General features: G+C 38.2%; 2 protein-coding genes across 5 annotated transcripts in view; one reads left to right on the forward strand and one right to left on the reverse strand.

Annotated features, from left to right (window-relative positions):
* Window positions 1-7,025, forward strand: part of DAPP1 (dual adaptor of phosphotyrosine and 3-phosphoinositides 1) — a 49,078-nt gene extending 42,053 nt beyond the window's left edge. The window contains exons 6-9 of the mRNA XM_032332985.1: window positions 296-358; window positions 1,753-1,838; window positions 4,226-4,313; window positions 5,265-7,025. Coding sequence (XP_032188876.1) covers window positions 296-358; window positions 1,753-1,838; window positions 4,226-4,313; window positions 5,265-5,333 — 306 coding nt within the window. The 3' untranslated portion in view covers window positions 5,334-7,025. The remainder of the gene's footprint in view (window positions 1-295; window positions 359-1,752; window positions 1,839-4,225; window positions 4,314-5,264) is intronic.
* A 5,527-nt stretch (window positions 7,026-12,552) lies between these two features.
* LAMTOR3 (late endosomal/lysosomal adaptor, MAPK and MTOR activator 3) lies at window positions 12,553-27,843 on the reverse strand. Of its 4 annotated transcripts, XM_032332999.1 has the most exons (8): window positions 27,724-27,829; window positions 27,375-27,420; window positions 24,457-24,491; window positions 23,765-23,807; window positions 18,519-18,577; window positions 16,275-16,408; window positions 15,131-15,194; window positions 12,553-13,359 (listed from the first exon to the last, which is right to left on the reverse strand). In XM_032332999.1, exons 4-8 carry the CDS (start codon window positions 23,767-23,769, stop codon window positions 13,286-13,288), a joined length of 336 nt encoding a protein of 111 aa, XP_032188890.1. In that variant the 5' UTR covers window positions 23,770-23,807; window positions 24,457-24,491; window positions 27,375-27,420; window positions 27,724-27,829; the 3' UTR covers window positions 12,553-13,285. The 4 variants fall into 4 exon arrangements, with proteins under 4 accessions (XP_032188890.1, XP_032188887.1, XP_032188889.1 ...); XM_032332996.1 differs by lacking the exon at window positions 23,765-23,807 and having other exon boundaries at window positions 27,724-27,843; XM_032332998.1 differs by lacking the exon at window positions 23,765-23,807 and having other exon boundaries at window positions 27,375-27,474; window positions 27,724-27,815.
* Between the last annotated feature and the right edge of the window lie 139 nt (window positions 27,844-27,982).

A 27,982-nucleotide genomic window follows, 5' to 3' on the forward strand; every position in this document is an offset into this window, starting at 1 on the left:
ATAATAAGACAGTTATCTAGTGGTTTGTTATAATTCACCTTGCATATTTATGATAGGCTATTTCTTCTTATTTATTTAAATATGTCAATATCTCTGCCTTCATTATGAACTTCATGCATGGACTCATTTTAGTTTTTGTAGCTATTTTGAAACTTCCCTTCAGAAATGACTTACCACACAATATTTTATTGTATCTAATCTTTTTAGATACTTTTCAAGTGAAAGGAAATCGTCCTGTTTAATATTGTCTTCCTCAATTCAAAACCTACTTGTTTTAATTATTTTTTCCCCTCAGACCTGGAAAACAAGGTGGTTCACGTTGCACAGGAATGAACTGAAATACTTCAAAGATCAGATGGTGAGAAATATGATAACACATTTTCCCTTTAAAAATCAGCTCTTGGGGCGCCTGGGTGGCTCAGTGGGTTAAAGCCTCTGCTTTCAGCTCAGGTCATGATCTCAGGGTCCTGGGATCGAGCCCCGCATCAGGCTCTCTGCTCAGTGGAGAGCCTGCTTCCCCCTCTCTCTCTGTCTGCCTCTCTGCCTACTTGTGATCTCTGTCTGTCAAATAAATAAGTAAAATCTTTAAAGGAAAATCAGCTCTAATTAATAAACACAATAACAACAACAACAACAAAAATCAGCTTTCTAGATGCAAGGAACATCTGCCTTTGAAATCTCTGAAATTTTCCTTATGAGCTCCTGAAACACCAATAAATGACTGGAAATGTGAATTCTTGATTCCTGATGGGGTGGAGTTTTTTTCTTTTTAACTAAGCTTTCTACCCAACCTAGGGCTCGAACTCATGCCCCAAGATCAAGAGCAGCATGTTTTGCCAGTCAGCCAGGAACCTCGAGCAGAGTGCTTTTGCAAGGATGAGATGTGTGTCCCAGAAACTGGCTAAACTAGCTCCCCAGGGTACATCATCCCCTTGTTTAGGGCAATGGAATTATTCTCTTGTCATGATGTATGAGCTCTCTCTGCTGCAGTTTCTCCTTTTACTAAAAATAAGTCCCCAGGAGGCCTGGGTGGCTCAGTCGGTTAAGTGTCTGCCTTTGGCTCAGGTCATGACCCCAGTGTCCTGGTTTGGAGCCCCACATTGGGTTCCCTGCTTGGTGGGGAGCCTGCTTCTCCCTCTCCCTTTGCTGCTCCCCCTGCTTGTGATTTCTCTTTCTCTGTGATAAATAAATAAATAAAATATTAAAAAAAATTTTTTAAAAAGTCCATTTCTGGGATGCTTTCAGTCGGTTAAGCATACCACTGTTGATCTCAGCTCAGGTCTTAATTTTAGGGTGGTGGGTTCAAGCCCTGCACTGGGCTCCACGCTGGTAATGGAGCCAACTCAAAACAAAAACCAAAAAACCCATGTCCATTTCATATGCCCATTTCATTAAGCCAATTTGAAATTATTTTGTTTCTTCTCACTTTCCCTATACCAAATTTCTGAGAAAGCAGAAGTTTAAAAACATGAAAGAAAATATGACTCCCTTCCATGTTTAAAATACCTCCACTAAATTTAAATTGATAAAGACAATCTTCCCAACATCCAGTCTCATCAATAACCAAGCCCCAAACCGGGGCTTATAACTAACCTGAGTAAGCATCTCTATGATCAGTCCCCTTAGTGAAAGTAAAATTGACAGGTGCACACAGTGGAAGACTTTTAGGGGACTAAGGGATGAACAAATTTTTGTGGTTTTTTTTTTTTTTTTTTTTGTGATGACATAGGTTGCTTTTTTTTTTTTTTTAAGTCACCAGAACCAATTCGGATCCTAGACTTGACAGAATGTTCGGCTGTGCAATTTGATTATTCACAGGAAAGAGTAAACTGTTTTTGGTAAGTTGTTTTGTAAAGAAAATGATTTTAAAAGTCTTCTTGCCAATTATTTTAGCTGGGGAATTAAAGAAAAACCTGTATATCTTAATGTAAATGAGTGTCTTGATCTGAGGGGCATGGATTTAACTAGCACTCAGGGCATGTATATCAGCAGTGCTTCCAGCTGACTATGGCATAATATCTCATTTAAAGTGACTTGGACTGGGAGGTGCCAGGGGGGCTCAGTTGGTTAAGGGTCTGCCTTCAGCTCAGGTCATGATCTCAGGGACCTGGGATGGAGCCCCACATCAGGCTCCCTGCTCAGAGGGGAGTCTGCTTCTCCCTCTCTCTGCCCTTCCCCCTCCCACTGCTCATGCTTTCTCTCAAATAAAGAAACAAAATCCTTAAAAATAAATAAAGTGACTTAAACAGGCAGGCCCAGTGGCTACAGCTGTTTATGTTGTATGCCACATAAGTATATACATAACTGGATTCCATTCATGTTTTATTCCTTTTAAGTTTTTTACTCAATTTTAATTTCAACTTTGACTCCAACAGTGGGTGATTTATATTATTATGACAATTTCTGGCAGATGGCAGAAAGTGTTTTTGTTTAACCTCATTAGTAGATCATGACAATTTTCTAACTAGGAGAAGTAGTGTCTTGCAAAAGGAGTGTCTTACTTCCCACAAAGTTTTATTTTAATGTTTTTCAAATGTACAAATGCTGAAAGACTTACATAGCCATATACCTTTCAGCTACACATGCATCATTAATATTTTGTTGTACCTGCTTTATCTTTGATTCACTTTTTTCCTAAACCAGTTGAGAGTAAGTTGGAGGTACAATGGCACTTTATCCCTATATGCTTGAGTATGCACTTCCTAAGAATAAAAATGCCACATTACATACTCCCCCAAATTAATATTAATTAATTAATTAACATTAACCTCAACCAATAACGGATATCTTTTTAAAATTCACGTAAATGTACCACACAAGCCAGTGGGGCGGGTTATTTCTTATATAACAAAATAGGAGGACACAGACATCTAGCTTGACAAGATCGGCACCAGCGTCTCTACAGTTCTCTTGGGCTTTAGCAGTTCACTTGCTATTTTATCGTCCAAGAGAGCTACTCTAGCTGTAGCCCTAACATTTTCATGTCAGTCACAAAGAAGGACGTAGGGATGGTATCAGCCATGTCTGTCCCTTTTTATCAGGAAGGCAGACATTTTCTCAGAAATCTTCTATTGGGTTTTCCCTCCCATCTCATTGGCCATGGCTAGGTCCCATGGCCATCGCTTGCAGCAGGGGAAGCTAGAAAACTAGTAAAATCATAATTGGCTCCAACTAATTATCATTTTTTGCCTGGGGCTCTGTTAGCAAGAAGAAAGGGAAAATTATCTGCATTAATAGGCGATTAATAATGTCTCTCACAGGGATTACTGAGCAATGACAATTCCAGAAAGCAGTTTTGCACAATGTGACAGGTTAACAGCACCCGAGTCCCACTGTCCCCTCACTGCCCAACAGGACCTCATGTCAAGGTTTATCTTCTACACACAGGGACTTAGGTCTTGTCTATTCAACCCTAATTACAGACATGAACAAGATATGGTGCTTTGGTTCTAGAAGATAGAAACCCTCTTGAATTTCAGTTTGAAGCTTTTTTAATTTTTTTTTCTCCCCATGAGAGGCAGGGAAAAAGGATTTGAAGTGTTTTGCATCTCAGCTGTAAGGACAGGAAATATGGGCAAGATGTAAGTTAAGGCTGACCTTATTAGTCAAAAGATTTGCCTATAGAGCCAAAGAGAGTCAATGAAGAGTTACCATAGTTCTAGAATAACCTGTTCATGCCAGTAGGAGAGTTTGTCTTCTTCCAGCAGAGAGTAACTCATTACAGAGTAGGCAAAAAGAATAGTTGATGAGATTTATTATCTTTTTTTTTTCCTGTCCCATATAGTCAAAACTGCTTACATCCACAGGATAGCTTATTTCTCATGGAATCAAGCCAACACAAATGAGTTTCTTAAGTAAATTCTTATCTGTCTTGCTTATTCTTTGACTCATGGTACAGGTTCTGAGTCATTTAACACATCAGCTGAATAAGCACACAAGTGTATTCAGTCAAAGACGTCAGTGGCAAAAGGATCTGGGTGTGTCATGGACATGTTTTCTTTTTTGAATTCTCATTCGAAAATACAAATCTGGCCGGTGATAATAATATGAGTCTCCAGCTTCCTCAACATTTCTGCTGTTTGCTGGCAAAAATCGCTCTGTATCTACCAAGTCTTCAAGTTGCTCTTTGTTGATTCTTTTTTCTGTTGAATAGTCTAGTTTCTGTTCAGTTAATATGTTCAACCAACCACCTGGAATATCTTAAGTTTTTCTTTTGTCTTATCAGCTTGGTGTTTCCATTCAGGACATTTTATCTCTGTGCAAAGACAGGAGTAGAAGCTGATGAGTGGATCAAGATACTACGTTGGAAACTGGTGAGTTACACAAATCCTCTGGATGCCTAGTACTCAGAAGTAACATAGTGACGATTTCAAACATACTGCTACTAAAACTGTTGGACTACCCCCAAGAGTCAATAGGATGTCCACTGGCAGGTTTATGGAATAGTCTGTTCATTCCTGAGAGACAAAGAAGGCATGCAGACGGGGGGGTAAAAGAGAAAGGACAGAGATGCACTGGGATCTCAGCCCCAGAGCCTTAGCCTCAAGCCCTCAAGTACATTAGTCTTAGTGAGTCGTTAGTCCTATATATTTTTCTTTATCTGTTTTTATGTAATTAGCTGACACATAGAAATTCATTGAGTATTCTTTTCTAGATGCAGGCACTTTTGCTTTTGGTCATGTTTTCAGTTTGAAATCCAAATAAATACACCACTCATTTTGAGATAGTCTCAGTGTATTTATTTGATATTGAGTGGAGTAATACTTTGGCATGTGAAACATTTGCTCAGATATGAATGAACTTTTTATTCTTCGTATGCTGTAATTATGGAAGTGACATATCATTAGAGAAAAATTAAGGCAAAATAGATCAGATTCACATACTTGTAGACTTCTCCCTGTACAAATAAATATTCAAAAACAAAAAACTAATCATTCTTTAGTGTTCTTTACCTGTGCACTCCACTGACAATGTATAATAAACAATATTCCCTATCAAAAAATTTAGACCCAAGTATTAATTTTGATTCATTGAGTAGTACTGCATTTAATGAATTACCTAAGTCTTAGGTCAATTCCTAGTTTGTATGTTTTAGCAGTGACTTTACAGTATTTATCCTGAGAAAAATAGGAAAACCATACTGAAAATTGTAGCATGTTGATTTAGTTGCATAGTGTCCTTAGTAACAGCATGTCTTATTTAATGTTAAGTTCGTTATCTTAAATTGCTCAATAATCAATACGCATATGTTTGCTTTATTAAAGTCTCAAATAAGAAAGCAGCTCGACCAAAGGGAAGGCACAATCCGATCTCGGTCATTCATCTTTAAATAGACCTTTCCTGATCCAGGAGGGCGGCATGGTCCCTGATGCTGTGATCTGCAGCAGGCTTCAGAGGAAGGCTAAGGATTCTTCTTTCGAAACAAATCGAACGCAGATGTGGGTTTGGACCTTTCAGAACCCATTGCATTCGCGAACTCATGGGTCACTGCTTGCCCTTCAAGATGTTGTCGTCTCCTTGAGAATACCAAATCATCACCGTTCTGATGGGAACTGATGACACCACCAACCCAGGCATGCTCACTCTTAGAATGCGTGAGAGAAGATCAAGGGTTTGTGTTTTCCCTCACTGTGGTGCCCACGCTGGTTGACAGTAGTTGCCTGGGGTCTCACTCTTCATCCTGGTCAGCTCATCTGACATCCGGGTTGTGCTGTCCACCAGGAAGGGAACAGCTATGTCCTCTGATGTTTCTACAGAAAGTGTATGCAACTAGCAAACACCAAAGACTGGGGCGGGGGGTGGGGGGAGAGGGTTGCGTGAATTCTTTTTGCTTTTTTTTTTCTTTATACAGAAAACAAAACATTTCCAAAACTAAAATGGGAAATGTTTGCAGTTATTTATTTTCTCTTCGTTAAAGGCTCAGAAATCTAGTGGGCGCTGCCTTTCCTTCTAATGATAAATCTGTGTGCACTAAATGTCCTGTAGAACCTCAGAGAGGATGAGAAAGATAAAGGGAGGTAAAACCTAAAAAACGCCTCTTAATCATTTGGCGGAGTGGGGTGCGGGGGGGGCGGTATTAAAGAGTAAGAAAACATAAATGGAAGAAAGGGAATAAAATAGTAGAGAACTTGTAGTTAGTTTAATAACAATAATCAGCATGATTACTATTAGCACTATAACAGTAATAGAGCACTTGGAAGCACCAGGTTGTCTCCATCCAACATTTCTGCACATAGACGGAGAGACTTCTCAGGCAGAGAAGAGGGTGCTATGCCAGCCTCTCTCCCAAGGGTGAGCGGTCCCTGTTGGCTGAAGGGAAGAAGCCCCTTAGCTCTGAGATCGCTGAGCACTCTGAGCCCTTCCTCGAGAGCAGACATCCGTGGTCGGTTGAAGGAGCAACACTAAATCCACATGAATTATACGATGATGTGTTATACCGCATTTGCAAGCTAGAATAAGGGTGTTGAAATCAGGAAATATGATACTGGCATCCAGAGCTCACAGATTCTAACCCCTTCTCTTATCTTTATTAATACTGCTTTTTTAGGTAGACGTTTGAAGGGAGATAAAAGTGGAGGGAGGGCCCAGAATAACGAGTACGGTGCAGAGCTCTGCTACAACACTGCTTTTGCAGTCCAAGTGTATAACTTGATTGATATGTTTCTTGTTATTTAAACACCCAGAACTCCGAACTTACATTTTTGTATATTTCCACAAGGTTTTTAATGTATCTTGTTATGTGCGTATCACATGAGATAAAGCAAATGTCAAGTTAAAATGTATTCTGTCAGGCTCGCCAAGTAAGGAGTTGCGAATGAATCCTCACGGAGATGAGCGGTTCAGGTTTTGTTTTTGTAGAATCCAGAGTTTTTCTTTATGTAGGTAATATTACTGTCCTTACTTTTTGTAAAATATGCCATGTTTATTTATATTCTTTGGCTAAGTTTATTAAAAGAAGCATTTTGCTGTGCCTGTAACATTTTGCTAATAAAATGTATTTTTAATATCTGTAATTTAAAAAGAAATAACGACTGATTAATGTCATAAATGGCCATGAAGAGAACCCACTTCCATTAGACTGTGTGCTACGGAGAATTTGGGGTTGAAGAGCCAGTCCCGGTCCTGAAGGAGTTCTTAGTTAAATATGGAAAAAGAGAGTATATGATAATGTATCGAAGTAAATAAGACAAATTCTGCACGTGAGGCACTTGAAGCTCTGTGATGGAGAGAGTACACCTCAGCAGGGGTAGAGTAACTTTTGGAGGGGTTCTGACATGAAGAGGTCAAGCTAACTTATAACATAACATGTACTACGTAAGTCACCGGAACTGCCTCAACCGGGAAGACCGTAAGCCAGAAGCAATACCACATTTCTGGAAGGGTCTCGGAGCTTGGTGTCACCATCAACGACTTGCAGGATGCAGGGCAGGTGATTTCCCACCACATCCTCATGCAGCCCACCCATCTGGGCCGTGCGGAAAATAGATGGATCTTGGAGAATGACAGTGGATTATCAATCAGGTGGCAACGCCAACTGCAGCTGCAGTTCTAGATATGATTCCGTTGCTTGAGGAGATTAACACATCCCCTGGTCCCTGACATGCAGCTATTGATCTGGCAAATTATTATTTTTTTTTTCTATTGGTAAAGACTACCAGAAGCAGCTGGCTTTATCTGGCAAGGTCAGCATCCACCTTTCGCTATCCTATCTCAGAGGTTTATCCTACTTCAGTTCAGCCTTATGCCATCATTTAGTCCACACCGACCTTGATCACATTTCTCGTAACATTGCATGGGTCCACTGCATTGATGATAACGTGATGCTGATTGGGCCTAAGGAGCAAGAAGTAGCAACTGTTCTAGACATAGTGATAAGATTATGTGTTTGAGGGTGGGAGATAAATTCAGCAAAAACTCAGGAGCTTTCCACCTCACTGAGATTCTTGGGGTCCGGTGGCATGGGACAGGTCATGAGAGCTTTTCTGGGATAAAGGGTAACTTGTTGCATCTGGCCCCTTTCACAACCAAAAAAGAGGCACAATACCTACTGGGCCTCTTTGGATTTTGGAAGTAACAGATTTCTCATATTGCTCATGGAATTTGTTGGTTTTACCGTGTTCCTTCTCATCCTGAAGCAGCAGGCCCAGCAGAATGGTGGAATGGCATTTTGAAGACTCAGTTACAGCACTCCCTGGGTGGCAATGCCTGGCTGGGCAGGGGCAGTATCCCCAGGTTCTTAGGCTATGCTAGTCTAGGCGTTCTTGTTCCAAAGGGAGGAATGCTTCCTTCCACCAGGAGAACAATGATCTATTCATTCAACTGGACATTAAGACTGCTACCAGCTTTGGGTTCCTATCTGTGATTCAACAGGTAAGGGAGGGAATGGCTGACCTGGTGGGTGTGACTGAGGCTCATTACCAGGGGGAAACTGGGCTGTGACTGCACCATGGAGGGAAGAGTATGTTCACACAGGACATCTAGGGGATCTCAGTGCCACTGAGTCCTGTGATTAAAGTCAGTGGAAAACTGTAGTTCAATTCAGGCAGGACAACCCATGGCTTGGATTCTTCAGGAATAAAGGTTTGGGCCACCCCACAGGCAGAGCCATGACCAGCTGAGGGGCTTGCTGAGGGCACAGGGAGTATGGCATGGGGTAATGGGAGACAATTATAAACACCAGCTACAATCACACACTCAGTTGAGAGACAAGGACTGATTACTACATTTCTTCCTTGTTTTGTTATGAATGTGTGTACATAAATATGTATTACAAATACATATTTAGCAAATTTTCCTTTCCTCTTGCACCCTCTTATCATCTAATGTAAGACGTATTAAAAATGGTTAACCTTACATCACAGCATTTAAACTGTAATAAAGGAAGGAGAAAAGTGAACATCACCCAAGAACTCTGCATCCTATTCTGGGGAGAGGGAACGTGTCCTCCGTATGTGGGTTAGTTGTTTGATGTTTGATGACAGAAACACAACTTGATTACTGACTTTATTTGGAGGTTAAGTGTGCTTTAGGAAGATGTCTATGATGCCAAGCTGACAGATGCAGACTGTGAAGGTTAGTTTTAGGTATCAACTTAGCAAGGTTCTAGTACCCTGTTATTCAAAAGACCACAAATCTACATGTGGCAGTGTTATTTTACAGATGTGCTTAGCACCCATCTACCATCCACTGAATCTAATAAAGAGATAATCTTCCCTAATATGAGCAGGCCTCATCCAGTCAGTTGAAAGGCCGACCTTAAGAGCAAAACAGAGGTTTCCATGAGGAAATCAGAAGCCTTCTGCCTGAAGACTGCAGCCGCAGCTCCCTCCTGAGGTTGCCCAAACTTCGGGCCCGCCCTATGGATTTTGGACCACTCACTTCCCACAATCACATAAACCAGTTCCTTGAAATACATTTAATACCTATCTATCCTCCTGCTTCTGTTTCTTTGGCAATCCTTGACTGATAGAATTTTCTTCTCCAAATACCCTATCATCATATTTTTATAAATTTTGTTTGCTGGAATATTTTATGACTTTTGAAGTGGAAAATTAAAAAACCACCGATGTGGTTTACAGTGAAAAGGCTCATTTCCGGGATCCCTGAGTCCCAGGTATCTAGCTCCACTCCTTGGAGGCTACCAGTATGACCATGTCCTCCTCTCATACACAATCATCAATGTACATGTATATTTTTTCTTCTTATATATAAATTGCAGTACACCATGCAATTTCACACTCTGCTTTTCTCTTTGAACATCATGTCTTGGATTTCTCTCTCTGTAACTAAAGCACTTCTCCATTCTTTTCCCCACTGGGAAAGTGTAGTAATTTATTTAACCAGTCCTCTATGATTAGGGTGTCTAAGTAGTTTCTCATCTAAAGAGGACAGTTAAGAGTTGAAAGGAACATTCACAGGGCTGCGATGGTGGCTCAGTCAGCTGAGTGACCCATTTGTGGTTCTGGCTCAGGTTAGGGTCATGGGATAGAGCCCATGGCAGGCTTTGCACAGAATCTGTTCGGGATTTCCTCCCGCCCACCCCCCCCCATCGCCCTCCCCCTCTCTCTAAAATAAAAATCTTAAAAAAGAGAGAGAGAGAGAGAGAAAAGGAGCATTAATTATACAAAAAATAGCAGGTATAATCTGGTACTGTTAGGAAGCACAGAACATAGGGCTCAACCTATCTATGATGGGATATTTAGGTGTTTTTTTTTTTTTTTAAGATTTTATTTATTTATTTGACAGAGAGATCACAAGTAGGCAGAGAGGCAGGCAGAGAGAAAGGGGGAAGTAGTCTCCTCAGCGAGCAGAGAGCCCAACACAGGCTTGATCCCAGGACTCTGGGATCATGACCCGAGCTGAAGGCAGAGGCCTAACCCACTGAGCCACCCAGGCACCCCTACTCAGGTTGTTTTCATTCCTTATATCACCAAGTTGCAACGAATATACCTACAAATATATAATTTTGCACATGTCCATTTGCATCAGTAGAAATTTCTAGAAGTGGAATTGCTGGGTATGGTGACTTTTTATCAACAACTGGCTACAGGATGCCCAAATTAACATTATTTCAGGTCTGTGGGGATGTTCCTCTAGCATTCAAGCTATGGACAAGTGGATTGCCCTCTATGGTAGGGGTGGGCATCATCCAATCTACTGAAACCCTGACTAAAATAAAAGCTGGAACAAGAAGGAATTTGCCCCTTTTGTTTGCCTTGAGCCAGGTGATCTGGCCTCACTGGAATTCACACCACTGGCTCCCCAGGTTCTCCCGCTTACAGATGGCAGACCATGGCAGGTCTCGGCTTCCAGGAATTATGAGAGCCAATTCCTCACAATAAATCTTTTACATTTGTGTGAAATATATAATATATACTTGTACATAATAAAAAACGTGTATCCTACTGGGCCTGTTGCCCTAGAGAATCCTAATACACTAGGCCAAAGTTCTGTGCATTTGCAAGTTTCACAGAGATTGGCAAACAGTCCTATATAAAGGGTATATAACAATATACACTTCTATCAGCAAGGCATAAAAAATGCCTGTCCTACTTACTGAATAATCTTTTTTGCACTGACTTAAGTCCTCCTCAAAATGTTTTAAGTCCTCATGTATCTACCAAAATCTGTTTCTGGCTAAGTCTGTTCCACTGATGCAATTATGAAGTTTAGACTACCTTTTGAAAGTAGTTCACCTGGGCTCCTGGGTGGCTCAGTCAGTTAAGCACCTGCCTTCAGCTCAGGTCATAATCCCAGTGTCCTGGGATGGGGCCCTATATCAGGCTCCCTGCTCAGCGGGAGTCTGCCTCTCCCTCTGCCTGCCTGTGTTCTCTCTGACAAATGAATAAGTAAAATATTTAAAATAAATAAATAAATAAATAAATAAATAAATAAATAAAAGTAGTTCATCTAGTTTTGCATTAGCTTTGCAAACATTCCTTAGTGATCTTCATCTACCTATTTTCCCACATAAACTGTTGAGTAACTTATCTACTCCTTCAAACAGAAATTTTAATAGTAGCAGTATTCACCATGTAAAGGTTAAACATACCTCCATTTAGGATAGTTTCCTTTTCTGGGATTTTTAGGTATACAATAATTATTCCCCAAAATTAAAGTTCTATATTACACATTAGCAATGATGTCCTGAACACGATTCAATAATCCAGATAATGGGAAGTCTAGATTTTATTTTATTTGGGGGGTAATTCTAGGTTGTAACAGGTGTAAAGCGTGCATTATTGGGTTTTCTGAACTATTTCTAGCTCCCTGGAGGTCAGACATGCCCTCTTTCCTCTCTGTCCACACATAGGCTGTCTCTCCTGCCGATTTAAATGCCCGCCTTCTGGATCTCTACAGCTTGACAGCTGCAGAGCTTTTATCACAGTACTTCCTCTACCTATCTTTATTTACTGAGCTCTAAGTTCTTTAGAGGAAGGAACCACAATTCAGTTTCATATTTGCATAGAAAGGAAATGGAGGAGAAGGGACGGAGGGAGGGAGGAAGGAGCAAGCACAAACTGTGCTGGCTGACTCCTCACCGTACAACTCCAGGGACAGCATTCACACCTTGCCCACAAGAGGCCCTGGAGCCGGGAAACAGGGTGTGAATTATACTCCTCAGAACCCTGCAACGTGGCCGCTCTGGTACACGGCACACCTAGGCGCTCAATGTACATGCACTGAACTCCTCCCGTGACTAACTCTGTCAAAGAACCTAGGAGGAAACCACAATTCCGAATGAGGGACTGCCTTCCTGAATATAAAGGGCATATTCTAGAACCAAGATACTTCTTTTGTAGAGACTGAATGAAGCTCATGGATAAGGCTTGTTTTCCAACTGCCACCAGGTAAATCTGTCTCCAAACCAGTATCTATAAGCAACACTCACTGCTTATGTACATAGTTGAAAGTGAATTCAGTTAATTATAGTCTTTAAACTTTTGAAAGAAGCCAGGAAAGAAACCTATTTAGTGTTCAAAGTATACTTAAAAAATACTATTTTATTTATACTTATGTATGAAAAAAAATGGCTTTATTACCATGTTTACATAAATACCAATACTGGCAGCAGAATTCAATTACGAATCACTGCTAAATTTTATAAAGAACACACAACCAATAAAACACTGACTGGTTATAGAAAGCAGAGTGGAGAAAAAAAAAAATTAGCTATCATTTTCAATTTAATTAAAGAGCAGCACAGCACCCTCTGAGAAGAATCAAATCAATTAGTAATATTCATCTATACTGTAAAATAATATATACATAGAAAAGTTAGTGATTGTACTGATTTTATTACTTTTACTAAGTCATTTTATCTTCCTCACACTCAATGCAAAGAAATAAAACAATATAAAGAAAAATATGTCCTCATTATTATTCACAATAAAAAGGGTCTGCCTCATTCTGCAGGCCTGGGCATACTATATAATAGGGAGCACTTCATGGCTCAAGTGGATCAAAGTACCATTTTGATTCTGACCCACTGAATAGAATCTCATGCATATTTGTGACTGGATTAACTCCATGGGAGCTGTGATGTACTGAACCATCTCTGTGGTAACCCCAGATCTCACTACATCAAGAAAAGACCCTACACAAGAAAAGATAACAATCAGTCTGTCCATAAATTGTTTCTATGGGCTCTTTCTTTAGTGTCAGGTGGGAAAAGGGACCCTTTCTTGAGTACACGGATACAAGGACTGTTGTGGTCTAAAGATTGCTGGATTGATATTTTGTCGGTCATAATGAAAATAAAGTGTACATCAAAACCACTGCCAGATTAAGAAACTTCAACAACTTGTCTCAATTCTTCAAATAACGGAGCAAGTTCCTTTTCTAGGCTGACAATGAGTCCTAAAACAGAGATTAAGAAAATTAGAACATCAGAGAAATGTTCCTAAGAATGTTTTTGACTTAAGTTTCCTCCTGTTAAAATTTAGTTACTAAAAAGCAAACAAGATCTAGTTTACTCCCCATAAAGCAAAATACTGTAATTCTAACTAATCAAACACCGTTTTCATTATGAAGTTTACTTTCTTCATCTATTATTAAAGTAAATAAATGAAAAATATTTATATGCATTAAAAGGTATAAAATGAATTGTATGCACTGTAATTTTGTTAGTTTTGAAAGGAAAAATTTAATTTATACTCAACTGTTTCAAAATCTGTACTCATTCAGAAATGATACAAGATTTTTACTTAAAAAGGTACCCTTTTTCCTGAACAAATTTTAATGTACTTTATCAAAACAGAGGAAGACACCTGCATCAACCTTGAACAAAGAAATATTATGTTTATTTTAAAAATTTGGTAAAGCTAAAGTATAAATAGGTCTTTCAAATGAAAAAATTAATTTTAAAGATGAATGGTAGGAGTATAAAATATAAACTTCCAGGTTTAAAATTCAGTGCTGAATCTGGGAGACAAAGTAGTCTAAAAATGAGCATATCTAGCTTCTCTTTAGTTTACCAGAGTGAAAAACTATATATCTTATATATCTTAGATGCTGTTTAATGCTCAAAGATCTTGCTAAAAAAATTCTGAAAATTATTCTAGATACTAAAATATAATTCTATTATATTATCAAAATATGTAACAAGTGATGATTTAGTACATGATGGTGACATCACAATTAAGATTCAGTATATTTTAAATGTCAACACCACTACTGTTCTACATAATTAACAAAGTGTTTTCACACAGAGCATTTTACAACTTCAAAACATTTAGAAATGGAAGAGACCTTCTAGATCAACAAATCTGAAACCCTCACTTTAAAGATGAGGAATCTAAAGAACATGTTTCAGTGACATAGCTGGAAAGAGATTTGGTGATTTGGTCAAACAACTTGGAAAGAAAAAAAAAACAAAACAGAAAATGAATGCATAATAGTTCTAAATGGCAGCCAAATCTAAAGAAGACAATACTTTAAAACAAACAAACAAAATAACCCCACTTTATCCAAAAGGGAGCATGTTAATTATAGAATACAGTCATTTTTTTAAACATAAATATCTAGTGAGGGCTATTGAATATAATGGGATCTTATGATCTGCCATAGAAAGTACAGCTTCCTGGTGTTTGATCTCAAATTCTTCAAACCTCAGGAAGAACACATGTTTAAGTTCATCCTAGTCATGCTCTTAGAATTCTCAATCACATTAATGTTGCCCACTATCATTCAAGATTTTACCAAATAATAGATGGGTCTACATAGAATTGAACTCATCCTTGACCTTTTTATGTGTATGGTTATCTACTCTACTCTTTTTGTGTTTTCTTAAGCTGTTTTAATGTGAGCAAGCTGTAGCATTCAAGGGGTGAAGATTTAATTTAATTTAATTTCCCTTTCTATCTTCAAGGATCACCTACCCATACGATGTCTCATTTGAACTAGAAAATAACCCCATGAGACAGAGAAAGCAGATATTAGCTCCAATATATAGCCAAGGAAAACAGAAGTCACAGAAGTTAAACTTTTCTGGAGACCAAGGAATAGATGGTGGAGGTAGGTCTTGAATTCAGCTTTTTTGACTCTAAATCTACTATTCTGATCATATTAGACTGTTCAGATACGGTGTTATAAGAAATTAAAAGCTGTATTTAAGGTAGTTAAAACACACCTGTATTGGCATTGCTGCTGGCTATGAAACTCACCACCAAAGGTAAACGATTGAATTGAACCACCTAAAAAGAAAGTTAAGATTTAAATAAATGTTATTCAAATGAAATACCTTAATCTTTCAAAACTTTTATTTAAATGGCCAATGTGTAAGATACTACCTACCCCATTATGTAATATGAAAGAGCTGAAAACAAGTATTTCCATTCAACAGACTTACTGAGTATCTCTTAAAGCCATTATGATTACTCAGCCTGGAGAGATCTAAAGGTGGGACTATGCTACCTTCACCTCTTTACCTCCCAAAGACCAGTGGTGTGTCAATTATTACATGGCTGGGGCTCCTCAAACACTTGATAATTAAATGGCTGAAGTCAGTATTTCTCATTCAAGTATTTATGCCTTCAGGATTTCCCTGCCTCCTGTGTACCACTATTAATTTAAATTTAAGTTACCTTCAAATCAACTATCGTTTAAAAAAATTTAGCTTCAAACTAATCCTTATTGATGAAATTGAAGGTCAAAAGGGTTGATTATCTTCTGTCCAATACACATGAAAATATGAAGTTTTAAAATAGAAATATAACGTGTAACATCAGCAGTACAAGAATCAAACTCTGGGAAACACTGCTCTAAAGCAGAAGCAATTAATTTATTCTAAATAAGAAAATGCAGCTGGGGACCAAGAGGTATGTAGCAATGAAATTCCTTCATGATAACCTCACTGAAAATATATCTTCCAAACCAAATGAAGGAATTAGCAGCAGTAACAAATTTCAATAACTTATCATAACTGTCCAGGGAAAATTTTTTATTTGTCATAACAAAAAAAAAGTGTGTTATTTGAGAAATCACATTTGTTAAGCTAAGGGCACCATCTACTGGAGGTAATAGTGACCTGACTTCCCTTTTTAGAATAACATATTTTATTAGTAAATCTTTTGTCTACTTTTCCACATTAATTAATTCCTGGTATAAAATGTGAAGACAATTACTACAATTCAACACAACCAATTTGAAGGCTAAAATTTTAAAATGTCATCCACGCTTCAAAACTAAAATTTAGAATAAAAACACAAGATATTTTGTATAGAAGGCATAACAACAGTTGAAAACAGCAAACAGCTCTATAATTATGAACCTACCTGGTAGGTGTTATAGTAACAGATGATACTTTTATTTTTTGAAAGTCCAAGTTTGCTCCCTTGGTCTGTTGCAAGGGCAAAAGTAGATAAGAAACCAGGTCTCAAAGCATGCTCTGGGGCATTATCATTGGCCACTGGAAATACAAATGATTTAAAAAAAAAAAAAAATCACGCAGTGGATATGACACAAAGAAGTTTACTGCACTTTTTTTTTTTTAAACATAAATCAGTGAAAATATTGAGAGAAGGGCTATTATGCTTCACTATACTGAAAATCATATCACTAACTGGGTCTCCTCAATTTAGGTGAGAAACACTGCTTCACCAGAAATTGAGTGATCATAACTAAGGAAAGAAATACTGGTTCTCACAATTTTTTTTTAAAAGAATACTAAATGTTTAATTTTCTTAATATCTACTTTAAAACACAAATTAATCAGTATGTTTAATAAACTGAATATTCTGGTTAACTGAGAGCCAAGCTAGAATAATGAAAAAAGCTTCCAGAAAATATTTCTCTCATAAAACCTATAGCAGCATACTTATAGGTATTAATAAATTTGGAGGTGGCCATCTGTTGTAAGTTTCTTTCACTGATTAAAAGGCCAAAATGGAGTTAGTTGTACCAACAGCTTTAACACAGAGCTCCTAAGAAAGAAAATTAGAGCTGCCGATTATTTTAATTTTGTTCAGAACCGAGTAAAGGCAAAAAGGCAGGTGACTTACTTGCCCACAGCCATCTATGTTTTATGGTGGGTTAGAACGCACACTGAACTACACATCAGAAGATAATGGGTTCTATTATAATTATAGTTTAGTATTTTGTTTCTAATATATTTGTTATACTATAATATATATTTATAATATACATAATATACTATATGTATTCTATTATTATCTTGTCACTGACTCATGTGCAACTTTGTACTAACAATGCACTCTTTGCACTTGACCATCTCTGTTTACAAAATGAAAGAACTAAATTAGGTAATTTCTAAACTTCCTTTTAATTCTTTTTTTTTTTTTTTTTTAAGATTTTATTTATTTATTTGACAGAGAGAGATCACAAGTAGGCAGAGAGGCAGGCAGAGAGAGAGAGAGAGGGAAGCAGGCTCCCCGCTGAGCAGAGAGCCCGATGTGGGGCTCGATCCCAGGACCCTGAGATCATGACCTGAGCCGAAGGCAGTGGCTTAACCCACTGAGCCACCCAGGCGCCCCTTCCTTTTAATTCTAAGGTCTAAAATTATCTGACATATATGATAACCTCGGGTGGAAAACTGTAAACAAAATGTAAAGAAAATCATTTCATCTTTCTTTGATAAAGCTATTATAGCAACCCTATAGAACTATGAACATTCATGTGATAATGGCTTAAGACACAAGTATTAAAAATGGTTTTAATACATGGTCACTCAGTGACATCATATATACTTAAAGACTAAAACTCAGGGGTGCCTGGGTAGCTCAGTCGACTAAGCGACCAACTCTTGATTTCAGCTCACGTCATAATCTCAGGGCCCAGGGATAGAGACCCACATTGGGATCTGTGCTCCAGCTCTAGCCAGAGTCTGCTTGTCCCTCTCCCCCTGCTTGCCTAAGCACATGCACAAACACATACACACTCTCTCAAATAACTAATAAATCTAAAAAAAAAAACCAAAAAAGACCCTGAAAATCACGCAAAAAATTTTTTTCTTCTTTTTTTAGGTTAACAAGCTCTTCTTTAGGTAAGAAAGTCTTGTTAGAGTCTGGTTAACTAAAGTAATTGTGAAGTTAAAAGTTTAAAAAAAATCTTATTTCCAGTAAAGAAGGAGAAAATCAATAAAGATTCAGCAAAACAATCAATTCAGATGTATGAAAGTTATCTCCAAACCACCAGCAGTACTTATTAAAAAACAGATGTCAGGGGAAGTCTGTGTGTACAATATATGTAGCTACATACAGTCCCAGCCCCAGCACTGACATTTACTCTTGACATTACGCCACTAATGTCTTTCATGAAAAACTGGGCTTGTGATAAATCCCTGCTTAAACTCTCAACGGTGACACAATCATTCAACACGTAGTAAGTTATAAGCTCCAACGAAGCCTTCCACATACAAAAGCAAACATCTCCCCCCAAACTCAGACCATCTCCTAGATTTATTGAAACAGCTTTTACACGCTTGCCTTCTGCACCACTCAGACCTAAATATGTTTTTATTCAAAAGCAAACATGACACTGGCAGGCAGGCATGGTTTTACCTTTAATAACGGGGACTCCGTCTCTGTCTGACACAACGATAGCATGGAGCCCTTCAACACTAGAAGAAAAAAAAGAAATTAAAATATTATGAAGCATTTCATTTTCTCAAAATATGTACCTCAAAGTCATTCTGGGGATTTTCATGTACATTTCTGAAAAACTATGTCAACTCAGTTACTGACCTCAAAAGTTCCTAGATGTCTGCCAAAACTTCTAGAAATTGAATAAACATGCGTATTACTGTCATGCTTATGATCTTCACAAATTTATGCTATTGATACAGATCTAAAACATGCATAATTCTCCATTATAATTGTTAATTATCTTTCCTTTACTTATGCAAGTGTGACAGGTTATCAGCAGCAGCTACAGTGACAATGGTATCCAGGGCCATCAAGATAACTGTGGGTTATGAGAACCTATAAAAAGGTGGTTGATCTACACAAGTGGGTCAGGGAAGGCTTCCCTGAGACAGTGACAGCTAAGCTGAGATGTTACAGCACTGGTCAAGAGAAGAGGGGCAGAAAGACTGATCTAGGCTGAAGGAACAGAATGGAAAGAATGAAGGTCATGCAGGAATCTCTTCAGCTATGCCTACATAAGAAGCAGCGAGCGGAATGGTCAAGACTATAACCATCTAGTCCAGCCTAGCGTACTATTTACACTACCCTGGGTCAATTATGAAAACTCTGTAAGCCTCCATTAACAATATGAAAATGGGAATAACTGTATTTATGTAATTATTATAAAATTTAATAAAATAATAATGTAGAGGCTGGTACATAGTTAAAATTCAAAAATATTAATTATTAGTACTTAGCATCAGAGTGTCATCTGCACACACTGGATTTATTAGTGCAGTTTAAGTATTAACTCATAAGAGAATTTCTAGAGCTACAAAACTAAAGTGCTAAAAATTAGAATGGGAAAACATTCTCAAACTTTCAGTTCCATGATCTTATAATATCCAGGATTGCTACTCAGAAATATGTTCGACGCTCCTACTCTAACACAGATTATCCATTCCTTATTGTGTTAACCTTAATGTTTTAAGTTAGAAATAAGGAATAGTCATATTCTACACTGAAATTAAATTTTAAAGATCCCAGTGGCAAAAACTTTTTTTTTGAGACTGCAATTTTACTTTTATTTATTTTTTCCCTTTTATTAAATTAAAAAAAATTTTTTATAAACATATAATGTATTTTTATCCCTAGGGGTAAAGGTCTATGAATCGCCAACTTTTAAGTCTTTTAAGAGAAACTTTTAAGAGAAGTGTTACTAAATTTTGAGAAAATGGGGGCGCCTGGATGGCTCAGTGGGTTAAAGCCTTTGCCTTCAGCTCAGGTCATGGTCCCAGGGTCCTGGGATCGAGCCCGCATCGGGATCTCTGCTCAGTGGGGAGCCTGCTTCCCCTCTCTCTCTGCCTGCCTCTCTGCCTACTTGTGGTCTCTGTCTGTCAAATAAACAAATATTCTTAAAAAAAAATTTTTTTTTTTTGAGAAAATGTTATGAACACTACCATTTATGAACCTCACGTTAACAGTGAAAATGATGAAATAACCTGTATAAACATTTACTGGTATTATTTTTTATTATCATTCAATCCTGGAATTATCTATACATTAAAATGTGCTCTTGTAAGGTTAATTTATAAAACAAATTCTTCTTAATTAAAAACTAGGTTATATAAAAGTATATCCTACTGATACTTGCACACACAGAAACTACTTTGTACAGTTATCAACAGCAACATCACTTGAAATAGGAAAAAACTAGAAACCTGCCTATCAAGAAGAACGAGTCCAATAAATTATAACACACATACACAATGGAATACTCTGCAGCCATTAAAAACAAAGAAACAGCTCTTTGTATGTACTGGGAAGGACTGATCTCAAAAGTATATTGTAAAGTGAAAACAAGTTTTGAACAGTATGTATAGGAAGCAAAACTTACATAATAAAAAGGGTAGGTACATGTATGTGTATGTTGTGATGGACTGAATGATTATGTCAGCCCGCAAAACTCATGTTGAAACCTAAATCCCACTGTGATGGTGTCTGGAGGCGGGGCCTTTGTGAGGTCATCAGAATGGGGGGGGTGGAGCCCTCAGATATCATACAGTGCCCTTACTTAAGGCTAGAGAGATAGCTAGCCCTTCTTCTACCATATGAAAATATGGGAAGTCTACAATCTGCAATTCAGAATCATGCTGGCACCTTGATCTTGGAGTTCCAGCCTCTAGAACCGTGAGAAATAAATTTTGGTTATTTATAGGAAATCTAATCTATGGTATTTTGTTTTAACAGTGTAAACTCTGACCTATGTGTGTTTATACACATGCTTGTTTGCAGGTGTGTAAAGTATCTTTGAAGGTACTGGGTATCCCTGAGAAGGGAACTGTGTGCCTGGGGGACAGGATAGCAAACTTTTCACTACTGTCCTTCAGTTACCTTCTGAATCTTGAACTTTATGAATGTACTGCCTACTCAAAAGATAAACAAATTAAAAAGCAGGTAAAGAGTCCTACAAAAAAAAGTTTAGAAATATCTGTGTCACCATAGTTTCTTTTCTCTTATTTTCAAGATAATTAACTTAAATGCCAACTAGTGCACCAAAAGGGGAGGCAGAAATAAAGACTTTTGGGGCACCTGGGTGGCTCAGTGGGTTAAGCCTTTGCCTTAGGCTTAGGTCATGATCTTAGGGTCCTGGGATCGAGCCCCGCATAGGGTTTTCTGCTCAGTGAGTAGCCTGCTTCCCCGCTCCCCCTCTGCCTCTCTGCCTACTTGTGATCTCTGTCTGTCAAATAAATAAATAAAATCTTAAAAAAAAAAAAAAGAAATAAAGAATTTCTTTTTAATGGATTTTAAATTCACAGAGGTAAATGCCCAACAAAGAAAAATTACTCATATACTTAAAATACCCACTAAAAGAAATCAGGTCACAAACATATAAGGTGTTTCCAATTCTACACAGAGTGAACAAAAAAATAACATAGGTAGATTTTACTAGTAGCTGAAAATAAGCATGATGCGTTAATAGGTACACTGCACTTCTAGAAGGAATTAAATGTTATGAAATATTCTGCAGACATCTAAAGCTTAAGCTTAATAAAACAAACATTTTTATTTCAAAAAAGCAAATATTGTATTTGTAATCAGACATCATACTTCCTTTCATATATATAATAATGAAACTTCTGGTTATTTTAAAACACAAAAGTTGTGACTATGAAAGCCTGAGCCTACTTTGGGTTACAACTAGACTTAAAAATAGAAATTCAAAAACTGTATTTAGGAGAGAATTTAAAAATGACAAAAACGTATTCCATTTACTGACTCAGTGTTGAGAGGTAGAGCTCTAACAATTAAAAGCATGAACCCACAGCTCTGAAGCCAAGTTGCCTTCGTCCAAATCCCTTCACTTTACATACATCTAGCAACCAATCAAAATGTGTATTTTATTACTTTTCTTTGTAAGTGTTCAATATTATTTCTTCAGTCCTTTAGCTTCTGGGATACACTAAGCCTACTTTCAAGAAAAAGTCATGAATGAATGTGAATCAAACTGGCCTTGCTCATTATGGGGGGAAAAAAACCAAACTAAAACAAAATACACGGAAAGCCCTTTCTTCCACTATAGAAAGATTTTCATGACACTTTAACAATTACCCTTTTTACACATATCAACTATGCTTCTGCTCCTATATTCTGTTGCCAGTGCAGGATTTCCCTCCAACTCTACTGGTCAATTTTATCATCCTTTCAATATGCCAGACCTCCAAGAAGGCAGATACAGAGAAACACAGAAAGCCTTCATTTTGTACAGTTCCAATATGGACACATTTTAGTTCTCACAGTTGAACTAAACACCACCACTCCCCCTGAAAGCAAGGCTCAAATTTCAGTAAGTATGGTATAGTGAGTAAATACATACAGTACAAATCTCACTAATGTGAACAACTTTGTAAGATCGCACTGTATCAGGAACCAGCCACATCACTTCTTTCAAAATGTGTTGGTGACTGGTCACCGAGCATCCGTTCCTCAGTGTATGCAGGGACGGTAAAGTACAGAGTATTATCTCCTTGTTTTCTAATGGTAAAGCATATGACATTAAAAAGAAAAACAGAACTGAAATAGGGAACTGGCTAATCAAGATGAAATACAGCAAAGGAAGGAAAGTGACAATACTGGAAGTGAAATTCAAGCAGAAAGTCAACACCTCGAGAAGAAATAACGGGCTGAAAGAATGTTGATGCTTTCGCTGTTGTGCACAAAACGTGCAGCCAGAGGAACTTCGTGCAAGTGCGTTCACTGACAGTAATTAGGCAAGTGCTTGGGATGAAAAGGATGAAGAGAGCCCACAGGAAGTGACGCTGGCAAAAAACTTCGCACAACATCGACAGTACAAAGGACAAAATGGTGGAAGCTGATCCAAATTTAGAACGGAGTATATGTTCATTTGAAGGCACAGAAAAGATGCCTACTCATTATCTTAAGGTTATACCTTTCATATTATTTTACTGTATATGCAAAGAGTATGTTCAAACTATACTCGAGAAGTTTTCTACGAGGAAATAAACATTAGTACTCAGTATTTCCACTGTTTTTAAACTGCAGTATATTAAACAAATACTGCTTTTAGCATTTGTTTCCATTCCCTCAAACAGAACCAACAAAAGAGGTTTTAAGGTTTTGACTAAATTTTCTAAACATCAGAAAACAACTGTCATTTTTCCCAGGGATTACTAAAGTTGCTTTGGACAGTTTCAGCATGTACAGTCATTTTACTACCCTGAACTACCGTGCAAAGCTAGGACTGCCTGCTCATCATTACGTTGAGAACAGAGTCAGTGTTCCAGTTTGCACTAGAAAGAAGAGAGTAAAAATGAATTTAAATACTACATTAACACGAAGCCAAAGGTAACAATTATTTAACACTTCAATAATATTTTCCTCCTGAATATAATAGTATTTTTTTCCCAAATACAGACAAATATACATAAATCAAACCCAGGAGATAATACCATTAATTTCTACTGGCTTATAGTCAGGGTAAAGGCACAAGTTAATAGTCAAACCACATCAAACAATCCAGGCAAAAATCCAAATGAGAATTTTTTTTCTTTTTCTTTCTTTTTAACTACCTACAGAAATGAACTAACGTCCAAAACCTTTTTAAATTCACACATTTGGAGAATAAAAAAAGTAAAAAAAAAAAAAAAAAAAAAGGATCTCACCACATATTCTGCTACATTACACCTCGAAGGTTATTCAATTATGCTGGAATGTGAAAATGGATGTCTTCCTCTCTCTCATGTCCTTAACTCTAAGGTATTACTTTACACTAAACTAAATGTGAATTTTAATACAACTAAAGTGACAAAGTCCTTTGAACCACAAAAATATCTAAAAGGAAGTCTGCTGTTCTCCACACACAGCCAAATTGATAACGGTATATCAAATGGATTGGGGGCAGGCAAAAGAAAGCCTTGTGATTTTTCCGAGTATGAACTGCTATCTACATCTAGCATTTTTGGATTATGCAAACTCAACAATTCGGTCTTTTAAAAGTAATACTAAAGAAAAGGCAAATTCTAGCGTTTTTCTCCCTAAAATTGCTCTATCTCAAAATATAACCCAGTAAACTGTTATGATAGTATATTTGAAAAAACTCTAAAAGTGGCAAGAAATAGGAGTTCTAGCTCTCTGGCATTCACGAACTATTTAACCTCAGACAACAAGTCACGTAACTTCTCTAGGCCTGACAGTATTTATCCACAAATTCAAAGAACATTTCCTGTACTGTTTAGTGCCAAGTATTTGAAAACGTTAAATAACAATATAATATACACATACTACTAGTCTAAAATAAATAGAAACAAAATGCTACATAAAATCGACATATATTAACAAATTAGTAATTTTTTACCTTGGTAATTTTTTATACAGGAATCGTTTTAGGTCCTGAAAGAGAATATAAAAAAGTCATGTTATCACAATATGCCTTATACTGGTTCTCTAGAAACTGTTCTACCCACACTTCAGGTACTTTAAATCATAATTCATAATCTTTTTTGCTTATGTTTTTTTTTTCTTTTTGATTTTGATACTAGCAATGTGACTTAAAACAGGTTATTTAACCTTTCTCTCTAAGCCCCAGTTTCATTATCTGTTGAGAAGGGATAATCACAGAACCTATCTCATAAGACTGTTAACATTTATTGAGAAGATGTATGTAAACTGAGTAGCATATCTAGACAAATACATAGCAAATACATATTAGCTGTAAAATTAGATCATATTTTGCATACTATTTTATATCCTGTTGCTATTGTCCTGTTCACTTGAGAATATATTATAAACATCTTTCCATGTCTGCAGATAAACTTTCTCACATTACTTTTTAGCAATCCTGGGTAAATTAACTTCTCTGAAATTCTGTTTCTTTTCATGACTAAAGATAAATGACAACATGTATCAAGTGTTAAGCATGGAACATAATTAGGAATAAAGAAAAAAAAAAGACTATTTTATTTCCTCTTATTACACTTTCTCACCCGGGGAATTTCACTGACAATCCAGGTAGGAATTATGAGGTCTACATAGGTAAATCAGGAATCCGTTGTTTTGAAACTCTAATCCCTACTATTCTCGAGACCTGAATGTTCACTTTATTTCATGTTATGACCACCACCTTACCTCTGCTCTTATTTTAAACACACACATTAAAACTCAACTCATTATGTTTCATGCAGAACCCAGATTTCCTCAATCTCTTCTTGTTTCTACTAATGCCACTACCAATCCCATTATTCAGGTCCGAAACACTGAGTAACATTTAACCCTAACCTCACCTTTATCACCTTTAAATGATCTGTGAAGTCAAATGTTTTTAAAATGACCTCTTCCTCTCCTTTTTTCTTTCTTTTTTTATTTTAAAGATTTTATTTATTTATTTCACACAGAGAGACTGAGCTCAATCAGGGGAACAGCAGGCAGAGGGAGAGGGAGAAGCATGAAGACCTGAGCTGAGGGCAGATGTTTAACTGACTGAGTCACCCAGGCGCCCCTCTTCCTTTCCTTTTCAACTCACATTACAATTTAGTTTCACTTTAAAAATTATCTGTGACTTGTGCTGGCCTCCCAACTGGTAAACTGATCTTCCACTTCTATCCCATACAGTTAGTTCTACATAATGCCAATAACCATATTATTCTCCTTCTCTACCTGTGCTACAGGTGCTCCCTAGATGATCCCCTGTGCAGCTGGGGTTGAGAACCAATGTCTGAATGACTCTCCACTGTTGAATAAATTCTCTACAAATTCTTTTAACATTTGGGCTTCTCTGGGTTACAGCTAATTTAACAGTCTGCTTCCTATCACTCTCTCATACATATTCTCAACCCCAGCAAAAGTGGACTACTCACAGCTACTCCACATACCTTTCCCTTTCCCATCTCTCAAACTTTGCTTATGCTATTCATTTTAATAGTGATTCTCTATCAACCTTACTTTAAGAAAAAGTGCTACTCATTATTTAGAGCTAATCTCAACCACCAAATACTACAGATAGGCCTTCCTGATACACACAAACGAGATGTAATCCCTCTTTCTTTTGAATTTTCACACAATTATGTATATACATTTATGACTACCTGCCTACTATACTTTAAAAAAATTTTTTTAAAACCCTCATGGAGGGATGCCTGGGTGGGTCAGTTGGTTAAGTGTCTGCCTTGGCTCAGGTCAGGATTCCAGGATCCTGGGATGGAGTCCCACATCAGGCTCCTTGCTCAGAGGGGAGTCTGCTTCTCCCTTCGCCTGCCACTCCTTGTGCTCGTATGTTCACATGCGGAGCTCTCCCCCTGACAAATAAATAAAATATTTTAAAAAATGCCTTATGGAGAGGAATTATACATTCATCATCTCTATTTCACACACTGCCCTTATTACAACAAACTTTGCAAGGTGCTACTCAATAGATACAGTGTTTGACTATGACTGGAGAATACATTCTCAAGAACATAATAACACTCAAAAATGGAGTGATAAAGGCATACAAAGTTCCTAAATACTCAAACATATAGTCTTGCAACCTAAAAAGAAAAATCATTTAGCCTAGTGGTTAAGAGCGTAAGCGCTGGAGTCAGACTGCCTGGGGTGGTATCTTGACATTACAACTTCCCAGTTGTGTAACCAGAGGCAAGTTACATGATCTTTCTATGCCTAACCCTCCCCATCGAGAACACAAGGGCAGTAACAGTGCCTACTTCATAAAAGTTGTAAGAATTAAATGAGTATATGTTCAATGTTTGGAAGAGTACCCAGCATGTAAGTAATAAAACAGGATGTGAAATATAGACACAAACATTAGTAGTATTAATTCCCCGTTGTTTCTAGTAACTAGTACAATTAAGTTTCCTAAACTTAAAATTTGGGTTTTACTGCTGTGCTAAAGAGGTATCAGTCAGAAATCATCTCAATTTGCTCTAGTGACTCTAGAGAGACACCATGACCACTTCCTGGAAAAAAGTAGATTCACAGCAGCAAAACATTTAGAAATTCAAATGGGATTCAGAGCCTCTCTTCTGCCTGCTGGACTAGGGAGTGGGAAGAAAACAATTCTCTCAACCGCAAGACATCAACACACCCACTGTGGGCAGAAACTCGGGACTCCGCAAATCTCTTCATCTTAGTCACTCACTCCAGAGTCTACAGAAACTATGTGGGGGTGGGGGTCTAGAAGGGAACATATTTCTCCTCGGCAAGCTTTACCTCTCCCCGCCCAGGAGGCCTCCCCTAAACTTCCCATCCTCCCCTTCCTCTTGTGTGGGTGTGTTAACTCACATCCGCCATGACGAACCCCTTTGTCCCGCAGGATCAATGTCCACTCCTGGAAGAGAAACTCCTGGTGACTCTCCCCTCGACACTTCTTCCCACCTCCAACCTAATAAGCGGGGTCAGCTCTCATCAAGGCCAGGCAAGAATCCGCGGCTCTAGGACTCGCACCAGGGGAGCGGGAATGAGCGCGAGTTCTCAAATACCCAGACGGTAGCTGTCATGCCCTATCTCAGTCACTCCACCCTCCACCCGCGAAGATCTAGGCCCGAAGGCAAGTCCTCTCCCTCCCCTGAGTCTCACGGCCGGCGCCACCGGGGGACCCGGGCTCAATACCACGCATAGCGGCTCAAGTTACCCGGCTTTCTGGGCTGCGGTGTTCTCTCAGCTGTAAGTTCAGGGACAGCTTCAAAGACAGTCTCCCTTGAAAGCCGTCGTCACATGACTTGCGACCTCCTCCGTGCTCCAGGAAGCACTTCCGACGCCTCCGAAGCCCGGCGACGTGAAATTTCCGGGGAGGTGCGGGGGACTTTTGCGCCGGCGCACCCCGCCCGTCCCCGCCCGTCCCCGCCCGTCCCCGCCCCTGGGCGGGCTTCTCCTTGCGCCTGCGCACACCT

Source organism: Mustela erminea, chromosome 2 (genome assembly GCF_009829155.1).
Source record: "Mustela erminea isolate mMusErm1 chromosome 2, mMusErm1.Pri, whole genome shotgun sequence".
Classification (NCBI taxonomy): domain Eukaryota; kingdom Metazoa; phylum Chordata; class Mammalia; order Carnivora; family Mustelidae; genus Mustela; species Mustela erminea.

Coding starts and splice junctions, on each gene's coding strand:
- LAMTOR3 (XM_032332996.1), bottom strand. Junction 18,578..24,456: donor CTGTATAAAAAATTACCAAG/GTAAAAAATTAC, acceptor TTTTTCTTCTAG/TGTTGAAGGGCTCCATGCTA. Junction 13,360..15,130: donor CAGCAGCAATGCCAATACAG/GTGTGTTTTAAC, acceptor TCTCTGTTTTAG/GACTCATTGTCAGCCTAGAA.